This window comes from Equus caballus, chromosome 3 (genome assembly GCF_041296265.1).
Source record: "Equus caballus isolate H_3958 breed thoroughbred chromosome 3, TB-T2T, whole genome shotgun sequence".
Taxonomy (NCBI): domain Eukaryota; kingdom Metazoa; phylum Chordata; class Mammalia; order Perissodactyla; family Equidae; genus Equus; species Equus caballus.
Window position 1 is genome coordinate 46296938 of NC_091686.1, and position 20002 is coordinate 46316939.

Genomic DNA, 20002 nt, shown 5'->3' on the forward strand with positions numbered 1-20002 from the left:
GTGGTAGCAAGGTAACAATGTAATTTTTTCTGGATTAATAAAGTATAAAATTTCTGCTCTGTATATTTCAGATTAGCAAAAACAAAACAACCACATACACACATAAAAATCTAATCACCAAATCTTTGACAAAGTAGAATCTAATAGTGATATTAGGCAAACACATGAACGTGCCATAAAACACATGCAACAAAGTCTATGCAAAATGGAAAGAAATCAAGCTATAAGGCATAGGAACATACATAAGTATTGTAGAAGTACTAGTATGGCTGACAAAAGTGGGGAGTTTTTTGATCAAGAGAAAAGTTAATAAAATGGAGGCTATCATTAAAAAAAGTTTTAAGAACATCACTGGCTTTCAGTCCTATATGGGGAGCGAAATCTCCTTAATTCTTTGCTGTGTTATCTAGCAGCATCCTGAAAAGAGTACATCTACGCTATCACCTCCAAGAAGATAACCAGATACTACTTTTAACCAACAGGAAATACCACTGAGATCAACTGTAGCTACTTTGGGTAGTCTAAGCAACAGATAGTCTCTGGAAGTAGAAATCCATTTATCTGTCTATGTTCGTTTTAATTCCATCTACTTTAAACCTACTAGAGCTAAGCTGACTGGACAAAAGCTTTCATTAATCACCTCTGATACCCAGGTAAACCACAACATAGGAACAGGCCATGGTTTTGAGTTCTTATACAGCTTCAGTGATGTTAGTCAACTCAAGCCACCATTATGTACTCAACAATAGGTATGACACAGCTCTGGACATCAGCAACACTATAAGCAGGCAGGCACAGGCACTCTGCTTATACTGATTTTTCTGGTGTTAACATTCTTAAGAAACATGGAAAATAGTAGTGGTCTAATGTCTCCCTCATTAGAACCTTATAGTAGTATTCTACCAGATTTATCTCTATTTGTTGTCTTAACAACCACACTGTGCAGCATAACACTGTCTTGAGAAAAGATAACACTGTCTTAGAGGGAAAGGAAATGTAGGATGCCAGTGTGGGGATAAATTTCTAATTGCCAATGATTGTGGTGAATATAACAATATTTTCGTGAACATTAAAGCTTCTGCTGAGGGTACCTACAGTTATAAAGAAAAAAATTGTCTTGAAACTTTAAAATTGCGTTGGTGTACATCATAATTGTAACAAAGTAAACAAAAGAAAAATTTAAACATCGTTTGAAAAAACATCAGGGGAAGCAGCTGATCCTTAGGAAGGCACCAGGTTGCTTATTATAAAGCATTTATAGAGTCCGATGCATTGTCAAAGCCGGATGCAACCATTACCACAGCACACCCTTGTGAGGTAAGTGTATCATGAGCGCTTCATAAATGAGAAAGCTGAGACACTGAATGCTTAAGTCACTCGCCTAGGGAGAATGAGTCAACGTCCCGAGTCACAGTTGACCCGGCCTAACGACTCCTGACGGTCAGTCCAGGGCTTAGTCAGCGGGGCCCGGAGTGGCCTCCCTGGCTGGCACCTGGACTTAGGCTGTTTCCGTTCACGTTAAAGCAGAATAGTGGCACCGAGAGCACAGAACTTCCAAGCAATTTTACTTCCACGCCCCGAGGTCTTCATCTCAGGATCTGGGACTGGAAAGGCAGTCGGGTGCACTCCCCCTCCCCCAGCCTGTGGCAAGTGGGTCCTGTGGGCGGTTCCGCCATCCCGTTTCGCAGCGATGGCAACCAGCGACCGCCGGCGCTAGCGGAGCCGGGGACGGGGGAGGGCCGACCGCTTAAACGACGACTCTCCATCGCCGCCTCCTTCTGAAACTAAGAGAAAATGGTGCGAAGTCAAAAGAAAATTAAATAAACACACAGCCAAACTTGTCCTGGGACCGCAACTAAGCAAATGAAGCCTTACTGTGCGTGCTGAGCCTGCAGGACCCAACCTTCCGGGGAAGATGGGAGGCCAGGGCGACAAAGGGCACAATAGGCATGCCTGGCAGTAAGTGCGACAGCAGCTACCCAGGTGGAAGCGCAGAGGACTGAAAACCACCCTGCAGCACGTGAGCGTCGCCGCGCCGGGAACCGCGCACCCTACCCATCAGCCACGTGACCTGGCCTTTTTTTTTTTTTTTTAACTTCTTTGCCCTGGAAAAAAAAAGAGAGAGAGAGAGACTCCACTTCCCAGAAGCCTCTCGTCACTCACGCAGCCGCAGTCTTGCGCAGGCGCCGCCAGGGCCAAACGGACACGTCCGTCACGTGGACAGCAGCCGGCCAATCCGGTTTGAATCTCATTTTTTTCCTCTCACCCCCCCCTTCAGGAGCGGTTGTGCGATCAGATCGATCTAAGATGGCGACTGTGGAACCGGTGAGTACTGCCTTCGGCCCCCACCCCCACCGGCCCCCGCGCTCCGGCTCCCTTCGGGCTGGGGGACCCCGCGGGACGGCGTTCCTGGCGCGCACACTGCCCCTTGCCGCCCCCTCCCCCTCTTCTTGGGCCTGACCTCCCCGCGGCGACCGGGGGCGCCCCGGAGGCTGGCGGCGCGGCGTGGAGCGCACACGTTCTGGCGGGGCTGGGCGCTGGGGGGAGACGTGGGGGAGGGGCGGCGCGGCCTCCCGCCGGCCGCGGGGTGTCTCCCGGGGTGGCGGGGCCCGGGGCCCCGGGCTCGGTGTGCGGGGACTGCGCCTTCGGGACGCCAGGGCGCAGGGTCGGCTCCGAGCGGGCGCCGGGATCCGCAGGGAGGGTGGGTGGCGAGCCGGCCTGGAAGGAGGTGCAGGAGGGAGCCCCCGGCTGCCCAGCCCTCCTTCCCGCCCGCGCTCCAGCCCGGCGGCTCGGGCGTGGGGCGCGCGCGGGTCTTCGTCAGACCGGCGTGCAGGGAGCGGGTGGCGCGCGTCGCCGGAGGGTGGGCTGGGCGGGAGCGGCGTCGCGGCACGCGCGGAGCTTCGACCTCGCCGGGGGAGCTGAGGGGCGAGCGCATGGTACTCCAGCCGCCCGCGAGGCGAGGGAGGTTTGGGGTAGGGAGGAGAGCCGCGTGTCACGCGGTGAAGCTTCCTGAGTAGGATGCAGGGTGGTGGTGGTGGTGAGCAGGGGGATCACATTGTCCTCGCCCCTCCATGCTGGAGACTGGGCTGTCATGGAGGAGGGAAGGGGGAGGAGCGAGGCCTACTGATCGCTGCCGCGGGTCTGGTTGCCGGCCGGACCTGCTGCGTCTCACCCGCGCCGCCTCCATTCATTCATCCTTTCCGCGCAGTGCGCACGCCTCAGGATGCGGACGGGTCGCCATCCAGCTGTTCTTCCGAGTCTTTATCGTCTGAAAGACATCTAAGGCACGGTTTACTGGAAACAGGAACTTCACTTTTAAAATTAATCTTCCCTTGGATTATTTTCTCTTTCTCTCTTCTATCTGCTGTCCTCAGTTTAGGCTCTGTCTTAAACTTAGTTGAAACAAGCTGATCCTGGAGCAGAAAGTTGGTAGTTAACCGCCCAAGGGAGAGAGTATCTTTGTCATAGTTTGAGTTTGCCAGCACCGGCACTGAAACTTCTAGGCCTGTGTTGCCGTTTTAGGAATGTCACATCTAAGTGACATTGTATTAGAGGCATAATGGACTGTATTAATAACCAGAGAACCTTTGACATTCTGGAACCGGTTCTAGACCCTGGTTCCCCGATATTTTGTGTATCTGTAGTGGTAGTTTCTGACTTTGATAATGGCTTGCTTACCAGTTTGCTTTGACTTTTTTTTTCCTGCTTTTTTTTCTCCCCAAAGCCCCCAGTACGTAGTAGTGTATTCTAGTTGCGGGTCCTTCTAGTTGCGGCATGTGGGACGCCGCCTCAGCATGGCTTGACCAGCGGTGCCTTGTCTGCGCCCAGGATCCGGAATCGGCAAAACCCTAGGCCGCCGAAGCCGAGCGCACGGACTTAACCACTTAGCCCCTTGCTTTGGCTTTTTAAAGACTTTTGTACTGTTTCAGAAAGTAGTCATGGAAAGGCCTACAGAATACAAAAAAGTTATTTTTCGTTACATTGATGTAAACTATGCTTACCTTGTTGTCAGCATTTAAGGCAGCTTTTCTACTTGGTTACTTGTTCTTTTATCGGTACCAGTTTTTATTTATGTTCCTATAAATTAGGTTGACTGCAAAACTCTCTCTTAAGTTGCTGGTGCAATTAACTGACTTGAGAACATTAATGTTACATAGATAAAGACGTAGGATAAATATGTAAAATTTTAACTCAAAACCCTGTTAGGGTGTTGTCCACTTGACTGGATCTGCTCTCCTACCCTCTGTACCAGTGTCACTAAAAAGCATTGCAGCTGGTAATGGGGCAAGGCTCCGACCTGAATTCGTAAAACAGTAATGTACTCTGTGAAGTTTCAGTGACATTTAGGTCCTTTGGATTTTGCAAAGCTGTGCAGTTTTGTTTCAACAACACAGAACTACAGAGAGTTGAAGGATTAGTTTGAGTTGGTAAATATTTATAGCCCCTGATGTTTAGGAGTTTAACCAAGCGTTCCTTAGGATACAAAGTTATGCAAGAAGTGGTTCTTAAAGAGCTTAATTCCCATTGATGTGGTCACTGATACAGTGTAGAATTTGTTCTAGTGCTGACCCAGAGGTTTGGAGACTGCATTTAAACTTGGGGAGTAGGAAACTTAAAAACCTAAAGTGTGTGAACATGGAACGCCAGATTAAACTGTAGTAGTTTGAGAATGTATGTAAAATAGTATTGGAGTGTTTATTTTTAGTGAAAATGCAAATTTTTAATGCAGCCTTGTCCACAAGTTAGTAATTTAGATTCTTTTTGACAATTTTAAATTTTTTTTTTTTGAGGAAGATTAGCCCTCAGCTAACATCTGCCAATCCTCCTCTTTTTGCTGAGGAAGACTGGCTCTGAGCTAACATCGTGCCCGTCTTCCTCTACTTTATATGTGGGACGCCTACCACAGCATGGCTTGACAAGCAGTGCCGTGTCCCCACCTGGGATCTGAACCAGCAAACCCCGGGCCTCTGAAGCAGAAAGTGCGCACTTAACTGCTGCGCCGAGATTTTTTTTTTTTAAGATTTGTATTTTTCTTTCTTCTCCCCAACCCCCCCTGGTACATAGCTGTATATTTTTAGTTGTGGGTCCTTCTGCTTGTGGCATGTGGGACGCCACCTCATCATGGCCTGATCAGCGATGCCATGTCCGCGCCCAGGATTTGAACCGGCGAAACCCTGGACTGCCGAAGCAGAGCGCACGAACTTAACCACTTAGCCCTGACTGGCCCATGGGGAATTTTTAATCTATGAAAATTACATAAAATATCAGTCGTTTTCAGTTTGATATTATTGTGTGATTTTTCTCAAGTGTGTGTGTATGAGTTTAGTTACATTAAGATGTGGCTTACAAATACTAAATTTGTTGAGAAGCTTGACAGGACAAATTAAAGGAAGCATTTTACGTCTTTACAGGTAATATGGCAAAACTTTGAACATTGGGATAAACAGTACTCTCCTGTTATTCTCTCGGCATTTGAGTTGTGGCTAGGTCAAGTTAGAGTTAATGTTAGTTGATGAAGATAGAGCACTTTCCCCAGGCCATTTGCCTTCAGTGGGTCTTGTTTCTTCGTAGCTGTGTCTTCATTCTACGTTCTTTATTATTGGGCTGTTTTTTGACTTGCAGTTCTTTTCCAGGTAAGAGATTAATTTTGGTTCCTTTAGTTAAACTGAAGATGTATAATTTTACTTGTTTTTACATTGTATCTTGTGGATTTTTTTAATAAATTAAAAGTTAATTTTGTAAGTGGAATCAGCTTGGTCAGCTGATCTAATGTTTCCTTTTTTATCCTTTAGAAACATGCCTTAGATTGTAAAGAGTTTATTTACTAAAAGTAAATAAGGCTTAAATACATATTGACAAGTATGTTATTATAGAATTCAGTGTTTTTTGTTAAGTAAAGATTGTTGACTAACAAGCAGACCTTGCAAATTAATATGTGTGTTTTTGCTTTAATGAAAGAACCCAGTATATCAGAGTTCATTCGTAAACCAAATGAATTAGGTACGGGTGTTTATATTCCAAATTTCACTTAATTGTATGCTTTGAATTAATATTATGCATAATTATTTGACTTAGAGAAATCTCATTTAGAAACAGACAAAGTTTGTACATTGAAGTTGCAGAGAATAAAATGTAAAAGGAATTACGTAAGCTTAATCCAATTTGGATAGAAAATTTTAGGAAAAAAATTTTTTTTGTAAAATATTCTATTCGATTTATATAAGGTTAAGAATATAGTAGAAGTACCAGTAGGCCTGGACGTAACAAGGAACCTGTGACATAGTTGTTCTAGCAATGATAATTTCGGCTTGGCTTTCTCTCTGATACTGGAAATTACCTTATCCTCTGGTACCTGTGAGTTGCCCCATTTTTGTCATAGAGACTTTTTTGAGATGGGGACGTAAGCATGGATTATGGTGTAATTTTAATATCTGTGTGACCCTGAAGACTGAAATTTCTAAGTCTAGCTGAAAAATGGAAATTAAGAATATATCCTACAGTGATTTTGATTTTTAGTTGTCATAATGGAAATAAGTGACAGTTTGTCAGTTATGAAGAGCTAGACAAAGTTAATCCCCCATGAATGTGTTGCGTGCAGGTGTATCCATGCACACACGTGTCCACCTTTTCCTCTCTCTGCTCGGAAGTTCACACAGCTGTCTTGTGATTATCAGTCCTTGGCTTTTTGTGATCCACAACCCTCAGCTACTCTTCTCGATGCTCTGCCTACTGTCAAAATCACTAGTGCTCGTTTAGAAGTTCCTATTGGTGTCTGATGAAGAAAGAGAAAAGTCAATTTGTTAGCTACTGAGTAGTCATTTCTAGTCACTTCTAGAACCTGAGAATGTTGTCGGAAAAATAAGGTTTTTTCCCAGTTGGAACTTTTGATACATTATTCCATAGAAATAGTGGGAAGCTGTAGTTTAGTCACGCTGTGTTCAGTAAGTTTCTGAGGAATTGTGACAACTCTAACCAGCATTGGATTTCCAGGGATACAGATTGAGAGTTCTAAGCAACTGGCTCAATAAAAATGACCTTTTAACCACAACCTGTTGGTAACAGCAATTTGTAATGTAGGCAGATCTTTATTTCTTAATAATAGCTAACATATAGCACTTATTCTGTGTTATACACCACACTAAGTGCTTTATGTATATTAATTGACTTAATCCTCATTGCAGCCCTGTGAGGTAGGTTTCATTCTTGTTTCACAGATGAGGAAACCAAGGCACAAAGAGGTTAAGTAACTTTGTGTGACAAACTTGCCCAAGATCTCACAGCTAATAAGTGGTGGGGTGGAGTTCAAGCTAAAGTAGCCAAGTTCCAGAGTACATGTTCTTAACCATGACACTGTCTTTTCAGTCCACATGTAATGTGCTTTCCTTGTGTGACTTGGGAAGATTAATTTGATAAACTTAATAGATGTTTTCCTTCAGCTGTCAAAGAAAATGTGTGGACGTGTGTTTCTCGGCTCTGTTTTTCTACGGTGTTTGATAACCGAAGTACAGAATCATAAGAAAAGATAACCTTAATGTCTGAATCTGAGGACTGAACAAGTAGTTATATGATACAAGTAGTTAGATAACAAGTACGGAACAAGTAGTTATATAAAATATACCGTATTTTAGTAACTGATCCAAAACTTTGTGGGTAGATTTCTAAAGAAAGCAAATGGTCGCTTCTCTTCTCCCCCTTTTCCTTTGATTTCTGGACCATGTCAATTCAAACCATTTGCCAGTTAAAATATTTTCTAGTGAAAACAGTGTAGTAAATTTTAAAAAATTTGCAGATATGGAATTTACTCTCAATTACCTTTGTACTTTTAGGAATCTTGGTAAAAGGTCTGGCAAAGAGTTAAATAGTTGCTTTGAAGAAGTTTCAGTTATAATATGTTGCTAATCTTAAAAACTAAATTGTTTGGGGAAAGTAGTAATAAGACTGTAAGATTTCTCTGAAACTCATAGCTTTATAGTAATCCTAAAGGCTAAAATGTCCATTTGCGTGTTTTTAGTTGTATATTTTAAACTTGTTATTACAGAATGCTGTACAGAATTATTACAGTCTTTCTGTGCTCTGCTTATTTCAGCGGCAGTCAGTAAGATTTTAATACTTAATGTGAACTAATAATAGTATTACTATAAAAAATTCTTGAGTTTTACATGGTCATCTTAGGGCAACAGCCTATGCTACCACAAAGTGTGATGATAATTTCAAGTATTAAGGCAAGAAAATTTGGTATTTTAATGCAAAGATAAAATGTACATCTTTTTCTTGTAGTTTTTTTCCCTAATCTTCAATATTTGGGATACTTTTTATAGGTGAGAAATCCTATGTCAAGTGATTTTCAAATTTCTACCAAGGTTACTAGTTTCTAAGTGAGAGAGCTAGAACTCAAACCCAGGTCCTGGCCTCATGTTTTGTTACTATTCTGTTCAAAAAAAGAAACTAAAATTCAACCCAAACTAAAAAGTCCAACTCTTTACTTTCAGTAAAACTCCTACCTTAAGAGTGAAATTGATGCATAGGTCATCATTAGACATAGATATAAAATTATATCTCTGAAAGGATATACTGGATGATTTATGGGTGGTGGCATGGTAGGATTAGGGGTGATACCTTTTTTTTTCATTTGAACTTGTACACAATTTTTTTATAATGTTTAGCATTGTAAAATCACTTAGATTTTGGTTTATAGATAATGGTTTTTAGCTTTTATTCATTTTTTAATAACTTTTCTTGAATTCGTAATCCATGCTCATGGTCCAAAATTCAAATCCATCCCTTTAGCAATCTGGTGAAGCTTATGGCCCCATTCTCAGAATAATACTTTTAAATGCATTAAATAAAATAATTAGGATTACAAAGGAAATCAATTACATTGAAATACAGTAAGGATTAAGTGAGTTAACAGGAAATATTAAGGATGCTGCCTCGTACAGGCTAAGTCCTAGCTTATTAGTGTGAAAAACTTATCTTCTCCAGCTACCTAGTTCCTTTCTCCAAAGCATCCACTGTTAACCAGTTTTTGAGGATTCTTCTAGGAAAAGGCTGTCCAGGAGAACTTTCTGTGATGATGAAAATGTTCTGTATTTGTACTGTCCAATATGGTAGCCACCAGCCATACATGACTATTGAGCACTTGAAATGTGTCTAGTCCCATCAAGGAGATAAATTTAAAACTTTAATTTTAATTAATTTACATGTAATTTTAATTGCTTGAAATTTAATTCCGTATGTAGCTGGTGACTATCCAAACTGGACAGTATAACTCTAGAATCTAAACATATTCTGATGTATACAAACATATATGCATATTGTATATGGCTTAACTTTGTAAGATACAACTGGATATGACCAGTTTGGTTGGATAAGTTTAAATTTTTTTTTTTGAGAAGATTGGCCCTGAGCTAACTACTGCCAGTCCTCCTCTTTCTGCTGAGGAAGACTGGCCCTGAGCTAACATCCATGCCCATCTTCCCCTATTTTTTATATGTGGGATGCCTACCACATCATGGCTTTTGCCAAGCCATGCCCTATCCACACCCGGGATCTGAACCAGTGAACCCCGGGCCACCAAGAAGTGGAACATGGGAACTTAACCGCTGCGCCACCGGGCCCGCCCCCGGATAAGTTTAATTTTATCTTAGAAAAACTTCTCTCTATATTTCAGACTTTCAAAGATAATTTTTTGGTCTTGTATAGAACTAAAATTGTCCTCTGGCCTTTCTTTTTGCTGTTTTAAAAGAAGTGTGTATGTGAATAGGCAGTACTTAACATTGTTCAAAACTCAAATTTTTGGATAAAAGGGTATTCAGTGAAGCCTCCTCAAGATGATCCCATCCAGGTGGATCACCTCTGGAGGCAACCAGCAGTATCAGTTTATATCTTCCTAGGGAAATTTGTATATATACAAGCAAATATGATGTATATTCTTTTTAAAAAGTAAATGGTAGCCAAGTATGTAAACTGTATACACTATTCTGACACATTATGTTTTTCACTTTGTAGCATGTCTTTTAGAGCATTGCATATCAACACATAAAGCTTTTGCTTTTTTTGTGATGGTATATATTACATGGTTTGGTTTTAAACATAATTATTTCTATGTTGATCGACATATAGGTTATTTCCAACCGTTTGCTATTTCAGTACTGTGATAAATAACTTTTTATGTATACCATTTCATACCTGAGATAATGTAGTAAATGTAAGGTGAGTCTTTTGGCAACAAATTGAAAATTTAAAAACTCTACTGTTCAAATATTTCTGTGACTGTAGTTGGCTATCAGGTTACAATTTTATTTTTCAGGGCTCTCCTGTTTCTAGTTGTGAAATGTATTTATAGAGAAAAAATATAAAATACATATGTGCCTAAGTTCTAGAGTAACAAACTCAAGACCCATGTACCCATCATCTAAGACATCATTGCTACCTCAGCTTCATACTCCATTATCTCATTTGTATTTCTTTGGCCCGTCCCCCATCCACTATCCTTACTTTTGTGTTAATTATTCCCTTGATCTTATTTTTACGGTCTAATTCTCTTTAGAGTTTAATCTCCAGTATATGTATCTTTCAGCTAAGGAAAGGATGGTATTGCTACTGTTAGATGAAGGTTCATTCCTAAGAGAAGATAAGCTGAAAACAGTTTCTGGGTTCTAGTTTGACTCTGGCTTCCTGGAATTTCTACTAGAGCCTCTCCTGGGGAAACCAGTGGGCAAGATCTTACGTCTGGTGAACACCTGTCTGCCTTGGATCTCCTTTTACTGTGCTCCTGATTCCCTCTCATCTGACTTCTGTACTCCCTTCTTTTCTGTCTTCCTTGTCTCCCTCTTCTTTGGTTTCTTGTTTCACTTTGGTAGCTAACATCTCCAGTAGTTTTTTTCAGAAAACATACATGAGAGTTAAAGATTTTTGAGACCTTGTATATTAAACAACATCATATCTGTCATTTGGCTGGGTGTACTTCAGAATTTTGAAGTCATTGTTCTGTGGTCATCCTCTGTTGTAACTGTTGATAAGTCAGAAATTATTCTGATGGCTAGTCCTTTTCTTTTCTTTTTTTTTTTTTTTTGAGGAAAATCAGCGCTCAGCTAACATCTGCCACCAATCCTCTGCTTTTTTTTTTTTTTTTTTTACTGAGGAAGACTGGCCCTCAGCTAATATCCATGCCCATCTTCCCCTTCTTTATACGTGGGATGCCTACCACAGCATGGCTTGCCAAACAGTGCCATGTCCACACCCGGGATCTGAATCAGCAAACCCCAGGCTGCTAAAGCAGAATGTGGGCACTTAACCACCATGCCCCTGGGCTGGCCCCTCTTCTTTTTTTTTATGTGACCAGTTCACCTCCCACTCCCCAGAAATTTGTGATGCTTTTCCTTGTCCCCATTTCACGACATGCTTTAGTATGAGTGTTTTCATCCATTGTGCTGGGTAGTCATTGGACTTTTTTAATAGGACAACTCATATCCATCACTTCTGACAGATTAATTCGTCATTTTCCTCCTCTCTTTTTTCTCTTTGAAACAGTTATTCAGATATTGGATCTCCTGGATTGGTTCTCTCTTTTTTTAAAAAATTTAAATCTTGCTCTCATTTTCTTTTTTTGCTTTGTTTTCTGGGAAATTTCATTTATTTTCCAACCTTGTCTGTCTTATAATTTAATTTCCAGATGTTCTGTTTCTCTTTAGTCTTCTGAATGTTCACTTTTGTAGCTTGCTGTAGTAGTTGTATGCATGCAAAATCTTAACATCCTTTTGAGGATATATAGAGGTACATATTTTTAAAGGCATTTTCTTTTCCCTGCCTGTCTGTTCCTCCAAGTTGCTTATTTTCTTTTTCTTTTTGAACTTGGATGGCAGCAATACTAGTGACTTGGATTAGGGGGAACAGATGAGGGCTTGAAGGATCCAGTTATTTCAGAAACTGCTCGCCCTGAATTCTCTAACTTACCCGCTTCTTTCACTCCCAGTTCTAAAGTTCCTGCCAGCTTCTGAGACTTCAGGATCTAGCTGTGTACAGTGATCACTTACCACTTTTCCATCTACATTCCAGCTCTTTCTTTTTTCCTCTGCTCTCTCCATTGTTGTGGGATTTTTTTTTTTTTAAACCTCTTTACTATAGTTTTAGTGGGATTTTGAGAGGGAACCAAATTGGAATCATTCATTTGTTAAAACATTTATGAATGCCTGTCATGTGCCAGGCACTCCTTAAGTGTTTAACCCAGCTCTCCCTTGATCTTAAAGTTACTGAATTACTGAATAGGAAAGAAATAAAGAAGTAACACTTACTATGATATGAAAGTCACTTATTGTTGCATTCTGATTATGGAATACAGTGTTAGTTTTCCTATAACTGAGCAAAAACTGCCAGGAATAATAAACCTAGCAAGTAATGTGCAGTACTCACGTATCCTAGTGCCAGTGCCTTCAAATGCCCAGGAATTATAAACCTAGTAAGTAATTTTCAGGATTCATAAATAAAGGCTGTACAACTCTACTGAGGAAATACAATGGAGCACTTTAATAATTGAAGCATCATAATTTGCTTTTGAAAAAGATTTGATGTTGGAAAGATGTTAATTTTTCTTGAATTTAGTACTTAAATTCACTATTAACAATCAAAATGCCAAAATCTTTGCAGGTGGATTGGGGAACTATACATTGTGCTGGGGTCCACAAACTGGCCTTAGGGCTGCTTGTGTGTGGGTTTGTAATGACATGTATTTACCATTGTAGTATCATACAGAGTAGTTGCACTGCCTGAAGATCCTCTGTTGTCTGCCTGTTTGTTTATCTTCCCTCCTTACTTCTTGCAACCACTGATCTTTTTACTGCCTCCATAGTTTTGCCTTTTCCAGAATGTCAAATAGCTGGAGTCACACAGTATGTAGCCTGTTCACATTGTCATCTTTTACTTCTTAATACACATTTAAGCTTCCTTCATGTCTTTTCATGGCTGGATAGCTCATTTCTTTTTAGTTTAGAATAATAGTCCATTGTCTGGATGTATGACAGTTTATTTAGGACTTCTTAACAATAAAGTCCCCCCACAAAAAAGTAAAGTGCTCAGTGTTTATACAGTTCTGTAATCTACTTTCTCTCATGTTTACATTAGTGTTTTAAAACAATTTTCCGAACATCATGTTTAGTGCCCCAGTCAGGAACACCTTAATTTATCTGTTACCTCTTGGTTGTATCTTTTGATGTATATATATTGTCTCCATTTTTATTTGTTAATATAAAATATATAAAACTATTAGTGTCCTGACAGTTTCATTGAAGAAATCTCTTAGAAGTATAATTACTGGATTAAAGAATATAAATCTTTTTATATTTGTAAGCATGATAATTCATTAACTTAAGCTCAGTGAATGGAAGGATATAACCTACTCTGTAAACCGGGGGACATTTGAAATAGTGACTATACCTTGTTTTCTAGTTTTTTAACGAAATATGGGTTGATTTATTTTGAGAGATTATTTAAATAGTTGGAGTATAAAAGGACAAATCTAATTCTTATTAAAATTATAGTTAACATAGAAATTTTAACCTTAAACTTCTAATATTATAGAACTTTAAAGAAACTAACCCATAGAATTGAGAAGGAATTCAACTGCTGATTTGTTTAACTGTGACTTGTAAAGATTGATTTTTCTTTTAGCACTTTTAAAATTTTTTTGAGGAAGATTGTCCCTGAGCTAACATCTGCCACCAATCCTCCTCTTTTTGCTGAGGAAGACTGGCCCTGAGCTAACATCTGTGCCCATCTTCCTCTACTTGATACGTGGGACGCCTGCCACAGCATGGCTTGACAAGCAGTGCGTAGGTTGCACCTGGGATCTGAACCGGCGAACCACAGGCAGCTGAAGTGGAATGTACAAACTTAACTGCTGTGCCACTAGGCCAGCCCCAAGACTGATTTTTTTAAACCAACATTTAATCAGTATCATTAAACTTTAGTTACGCTTTTCAAAATTTTAAAAGGAATAAAAAGCAGCAGTTAAATTCTTTCAAATGTTTGCTTTTCAAATTATAATTATAAAGCTTTAAGGAATAATTGAAATAGGGGGCTGCCCAGGTGACGGAGTGCTTAAGTTTGCATGCTCTGCTTCAGTGGCCAGGGTTCATCAGTTTGGATCCTAGGCGCAGACCTACACACTGCTCATCAGGCTGTGCTGTGGCAGCATCCTATGTGGAAGAACTAGAATGACCTACAACTAGGATATACAGCTATGTACTGGGGCTTTGGGGAGAAAAAAAAGAGGAAGCTTGGCAACAGATGTTAGCTGTTGGCTCAGGGCCAATCTTCCTCACCAAGAAAACAAAAGAAAAAGAAAAAGCATAAAATGTCACTACTCTGCTTAAATTTAAAAAGAAAGGTAATTAAAATAGAGGGGCCGGCCCCACGGCTGAGTGGTTAAGATTGATTGCTCCGCTGCAGTGCCCCAGGGTTTCACCGGTTTGGATCTTGGGCGTGGACATGGCACCGCTTGTCAGGCCACATTGAGGCGGCATCCCACATGCCACAACTAGAAGGACCTGCAACTAAGATATACAACTATGTACCAGGGGGGATTTGGGGGAGATAAAGCAGGAAAAAAAAAAAAAAGATTGGCAACCGTTGTTAGCTCAGGTGCCAATCTTAAAAAAAAAAAAAGAAATTACCATTTAACTGGAACCCGTATAATTTTGTGCAGTGTAAATGCTAGTCCTAATGTCATTATAGTGTTATTGATATATATATATTTATACGTTTATTTTTTTCTGGTGAAGGTTGGCCCTGAGCTAACATTCGTGCCATTCTTCCTCTGTTTTTCAGTATATGGGCTGGTGCAACAGCATGGCTGCTAACAATGGTGTAGGTCTGTGCCCAGGAACTGAACCTGGGCTGCCGAAGCACAGTATGCCGAACTTAACCACTAGGCCATCGTGGCTGGCCCAAGGTTATTGATACAGTTTTCAAGCACTTTGTACTTTTGTGTAATGTTCAACTTATGTAAATCTTTCCATTTTTACCTTTAAATATGAGTCTTCTGGTGGCCTTTGGTTTAAGTAGCATTGACATTTAAATTTTATGGTTAGCCTTATTATCATTCTAGATTACTCATGTTCTTATTTTTTTTTTTATAAGAGAAAGTCATACAAAGTTTAATAACATGTATACACAGGAGAGACCCAGGAAAACTGAGTAATTTGCCAAAATGGCAGAAGCCACACCTTAAATACCATCTTCATCTAAAGATGAAAGAGAATGTTGGGGATCTGTTTGTTATTTCTTATGTCTCTATCATCACATTTTCCTTTCCGGATTTGTAATCTTGTCCTAAGCTAGGTAAGATGCGCAGTAATTTAGTTGACAGGATTTAGTGCTACCTGAAGAATTAGTTTATTTAAATCTAACAAGATGCCTACAATTCTTTCTAGTAGTTAAGATTTAAGGATATGTACATCCAAGTTTTAAAACTTTATTCTGGAGGATCAGAAATTCAAGTGTGGCTTGTTTGTAGAGATTTTTCTATTTTAGTAAAAGATAATTAAGTATAGCTTGCTGTCTATCCGGAAGTGTCCATTTTTAGCTATAGCGCAACAAACTTAACTCTGTTCACTTAAGAGTCCTAGTACTAGTCATTAGTTTTAGTCAAGTAAGTAAATAGTATTTAAATAGATTGAATAGCTATTAAGTTTTGCAGTATTTTCAGACACATCGCAACTTGTACAGATCATCACAGTTGTTCCCCTCTATATCTCAGCTTCCACTATTTTTTGTTGTTTAGATGTCACTTTACATTAGTTGAAAAGAATGTGAAAAAGTACTGTTTGTTGAATCAAAATTGATATATAGGGCCTCACAGTCCTTTACATGAAAAAAACTTCTGCATTTGAGAAGTGCTTTATATTTAAAAGGTTTATATTTTGCCAGATCTTCATATGTTGTTTTCCTACTTCAGATTTTTAGTTTAGGGCACGAAGGTCGCCATTTTGGTTCTTTATTTAAATAGACAAGGAAGAAGACCTGCAAAATCCGCAGCCACACGTATTTTTATTGACATAAAAATACTGTCAAATTGCTGTAAAGTTTTCTAAATGTTAACTTCCCATTTCTACACTTAACCCGGCAGTAGACTATAACCAGCGGAAGTCTGGACTCCATTTTGAGTTATTGCTTCAAACTGTTACTTGTGCCGGGGGAACTGTTGATCTTTGCATACTTCAAATTAAGGCTTAGGTGATGTCCTAACCTGGAAAAAAAATCCTAGAAATTCTTAGGGTTAAATATGTTCAGTGAAGTAATGGAGGACACAAATTGGGTGTTCTGAGAGGAAGGCTCATTATTATTTCTAGAAGAGAGAGTTTGTAGATGTGTTTTGGTTGAAGCTTGATGAGAAATCTTGAATGTTCATAACCATGGAGAAACACACCTTGGTTTTGGAATTTAAATAGCATAGATTTGAACATGGTGAGAAGAAAGACTAAACTTCAGTCAGATTAGAGAAAACCCCACAGCAGTGATGCTAGATCTGGGAAATATCTGGTTTTTATAATATGAGTAGGATTGGCCCCCCGATTGTTAGACTTGTCCTACCCTTGCTTGACTTTTTTTGTTCTCCTTCAGCTGTCTTCTGTTGCTGCAACAGCTCCTGAACCCTGGGATCACTAACTTATAATGTTGTACATTTTTACTTGGATCTCATAAGCTCAGCAAATCCAAAGCCAGGTTTAATCTTTTGTGCTAAAACTGGCTGACTTTTTTACTTAGTTGTCATCTTTATTTAATCCCTTTGACCTGTCAGTTAATGGCTTTCATTGCTTAAAGGTGAAAGGTACACTTTTAGCCTGACCTTTGAGGCCTTGCACAATCTCATTCCTGCCTACCGTTCTAGGTCTGTCTTTGGTTTCTGAACCCTCTTTCAGTCTCACTGGTTCCTTACCATCTTCTAAATAAACTGCGTCATCTCATGGCTTCGCACTCTCCATTCTTCCCACCTGAAGTGTATTATACATGGCTTTTCAAGTGCAGATTGTCTTTTAGGTTAAATGTATCTAATTAGTTTGAGAAATTGAAGAAGACATAAAGAAGTGGAAAGATATTCCATGCTTGGGAATTGAAAGAATAAGCATAGTTAATATGTCCTTATTACCTAAAGCAGTCTACAGAGTTAGTGCAATTCCAGTCAGAATCCCAATGACATCCTTTGTAGAAATAGAACAAAGAATCCTAAAACTTATATGAAACAACAAAAGACCCCAAATAGCCAAAGCAATCCTGAGAAAAAAGAACAAAGCTGGAGGTATCACACTCCCTGATTTTGAAATATACTACAAACCTATAGTAATCAAAACAGCATGGCACTGGCAGAAAAAACAGACACAGATCAATGGAACAGAATTGAAAACCCAGAAATAAAACCACACATCTATGGACAGCTAATGTTCAACAAAGGAGCCAAGAACATCTAATGGAGAAAGGAAAGTCTTTTTAATAAATAGTGTTGGGAAAATGGGACAACCAAGTACAAAAGAATGAAAGTAGACCATTATCTTATACCATACACAAAAATATGGTAATTGAATGTCAGACCTGAAACCTTAAAACTCCTAGAAGAAAACATAAGCAGTACACTCTTTGACATCAGTCTTAGAAGGATCTTTCAAATACTTTGTCTTCTCAGGCAAGGGAAACAAAAGAAACAATAGAAAAATGGGATTCCATCAGACTAAAAGCCTTCTGCAAGGCAAAGGAAACCATGAACAAAATGAAAAAACAACCCACCAACTGGGAGAAAATATTTGCAAATCATGTATCTGGCAAGGGGTTAACCTCCAAAATATATAAAGAACTCACAACTCAACAACAGAAGCAGCAAATAACCTGATCAAAAAATGGGCAGAGGACATGAACAGACATTTTTCCAAAGAAGATGTACAGATGATGGACAGGCATGTTCAACGTCACCAATTATTAGGGAAATGCAAATCAAAACTGCAATGAGATATCACCTTACGCTTGTCAGAATGGCTGTAGTTATCAAGACAAGAAATAAGAAATGTTGAGGAGGATGTGGAGAAAAGGGAACCCTCGTACCTCTGCTGGTGGGAATGCAAACTGGTGCAGCCACTATGAAAAACAGTATGGAGATTTCTCAAAAAATTAAAAATAGAACTACCATATGATCCAGCTATTCCACTTCAGGGTATTTATCCAAAGAACTTGAAATTAACAATTCAGAGAGATTTATACACCCCTATGTTCATCGCAGCATTATTCACAATAGCAAGACAAACAACCCAAGTGCCCATCAGTGGATGAAGGGATGAAGAAGATGTGTATATATAGAATGGAAAACTACTCAGCCATAAAAAAGACAAAATCATGCAATTTGCAACAGCATGGATGGACCTTGAGGGTATTATGCTAAACAAAATAAGTCAGACAGAGAAAGACAAATATCGTATGAGTTCACTGATGGGGAAGATGAACAAACACTTGGATAGGGAGAGCACATTAGTGGTTACCAGAAGGGAAGGGTATGGGGGTAGGGTGAAAGGGGTAAAGAGGCACTTATGTATGGTGATGGATAAAAACTACACTGTTGATGGTGAACATGGAAACCGATACGTAGTAACACCTGAGGGCCACCCCCAGTGGCCTAGCTGTTAAGTTTGGTGCACTCCAGTTCAGTAGCCCAGGTTTGGTTCCTGGGTGCAGACCTACACTGCTCATCTGTTAACGGGCATGCTATGGTGGCAGCAGTTCACATACAAAAAGAGGAAGATTGGCTACAAGTGTTAGCTCAGGTGAATCTTCCTCAGCAAAAATAATAATAGTAATGCACACCTGAAATTTTTACAGTGTTAAAAAGCTGATATGACCTCAATAAAATAATTTTTAAAAATGTATTTGATTACTTTGAGATTAGCCATAATCTTAAATTAGCCTTTCCTGGATAATTTTTGTCTGGATAATTTTTAGACTTAGACGTAGTGGAAAACATGGATATTTAAGATGCAATTTCCAATGAAATTTACTTCTGGGGGAGACCACCAAGCTGAGAGTAGGTAGAGGGATGTGTGGGACTTTGCAGTAAAGAATTTTGTTTTTAAAGTGAATGTAAATTTAAAACTATTTTACTATTTGCTCTGTAGGAAGCAACCATAAAAATGACAGTTTTGGAAAATAATATTTTTACTTCCCATACAGATCATAGGATAAACTTATTTCATTTACTTGCTTCTTTGATGGTCTTATATAATTAAAAACTATCTGATGGAATTAATTTTTAAACATCCATGAGAACATCTGTGATGGGGTTTTCAGGGAGAATTGTGAAGTTGGTGCTATAAGTATCACAATCTTCCTGTATCTATTCATGGTGATCCTAAGTCTCAGATACCTCAGTAGTTAGTAGCTTTGCAAAGAATATTGAGATGTAATTTCAAATACTTTATCCTTAAATTCAGTTTGTATTAAAAGGACTTCTCAAATTAAGGCAAATAATGAGTAATTTGGAGATTTGTTTTAGTTAACTGAGGTTTATGCTTAACTGAGAGATCTGAAGGCATTTTTAATGTGATTCTTTTGAAAATAAAATATATTTTTTGTTCTGATCTGGCATATGCCCATAATTATAAATCATTGTTTGATCAAAGAATTTAGTACAGCTTGGCCATCATTCTGGACATCATTTCTCATTGTATATGTTACCATAGATTCAAAAGGTGTAGTAATTGGACTTCCCCACAGAATGGACCACCCCCGTGGAATTAGCCTGAATGTTTTAAATAGCATCCTATATAGATAATTATTTTTTGTTTTGTTTGATCTAAGTTGAAGATAAGAAAGAAAAAAGTGTCTGGATTATTTGAATCACTGTTAAGAGGTTTTATAACAAATAAAACAATTAGTTGAAAAATTAACAGGAAATGATTTTATAATGAGACGTCTCAACAGGTTTTTTTTCTTTTGCAATAATTTACAACATAATTGCAAAATCAAGAAG

General features: G+C 39.3%; 1 protein-coding gene across 3 annotated transcripts in view; it reads left to right on the forward strand.

Moving 5' to 3' along the window:
* Positions 1–809: 809 nt before the first annotated feature.
* EIF4E (eukaryotic translation initiation factor 4E) overlaps positions 810–20002 on the forward strand; it is a 38363-nt gene continuing 19170 nt past the window's right edge. The window contains exons 1-2 of one of the 3 annotated variants that reach the window (XM_070263396.1): positions 810–1317; positions 2279–2325. In XM_070263396.1, coding sequence (XP_070119497.1) covers positions 2308–2325 — 18 coding nt within the window. In that variant the 5' untranslated portion in view covers positions 810–1317; positions 2279–2307. Of the gene's footprint in view, positions 1318–1410; positions 2021–2199; positions 2326–20002 lie in introns of those variants that run through there. The other 2 variants (XM_070263395.1, XM_023637674.1) reach the window with 2 other exon arrangements.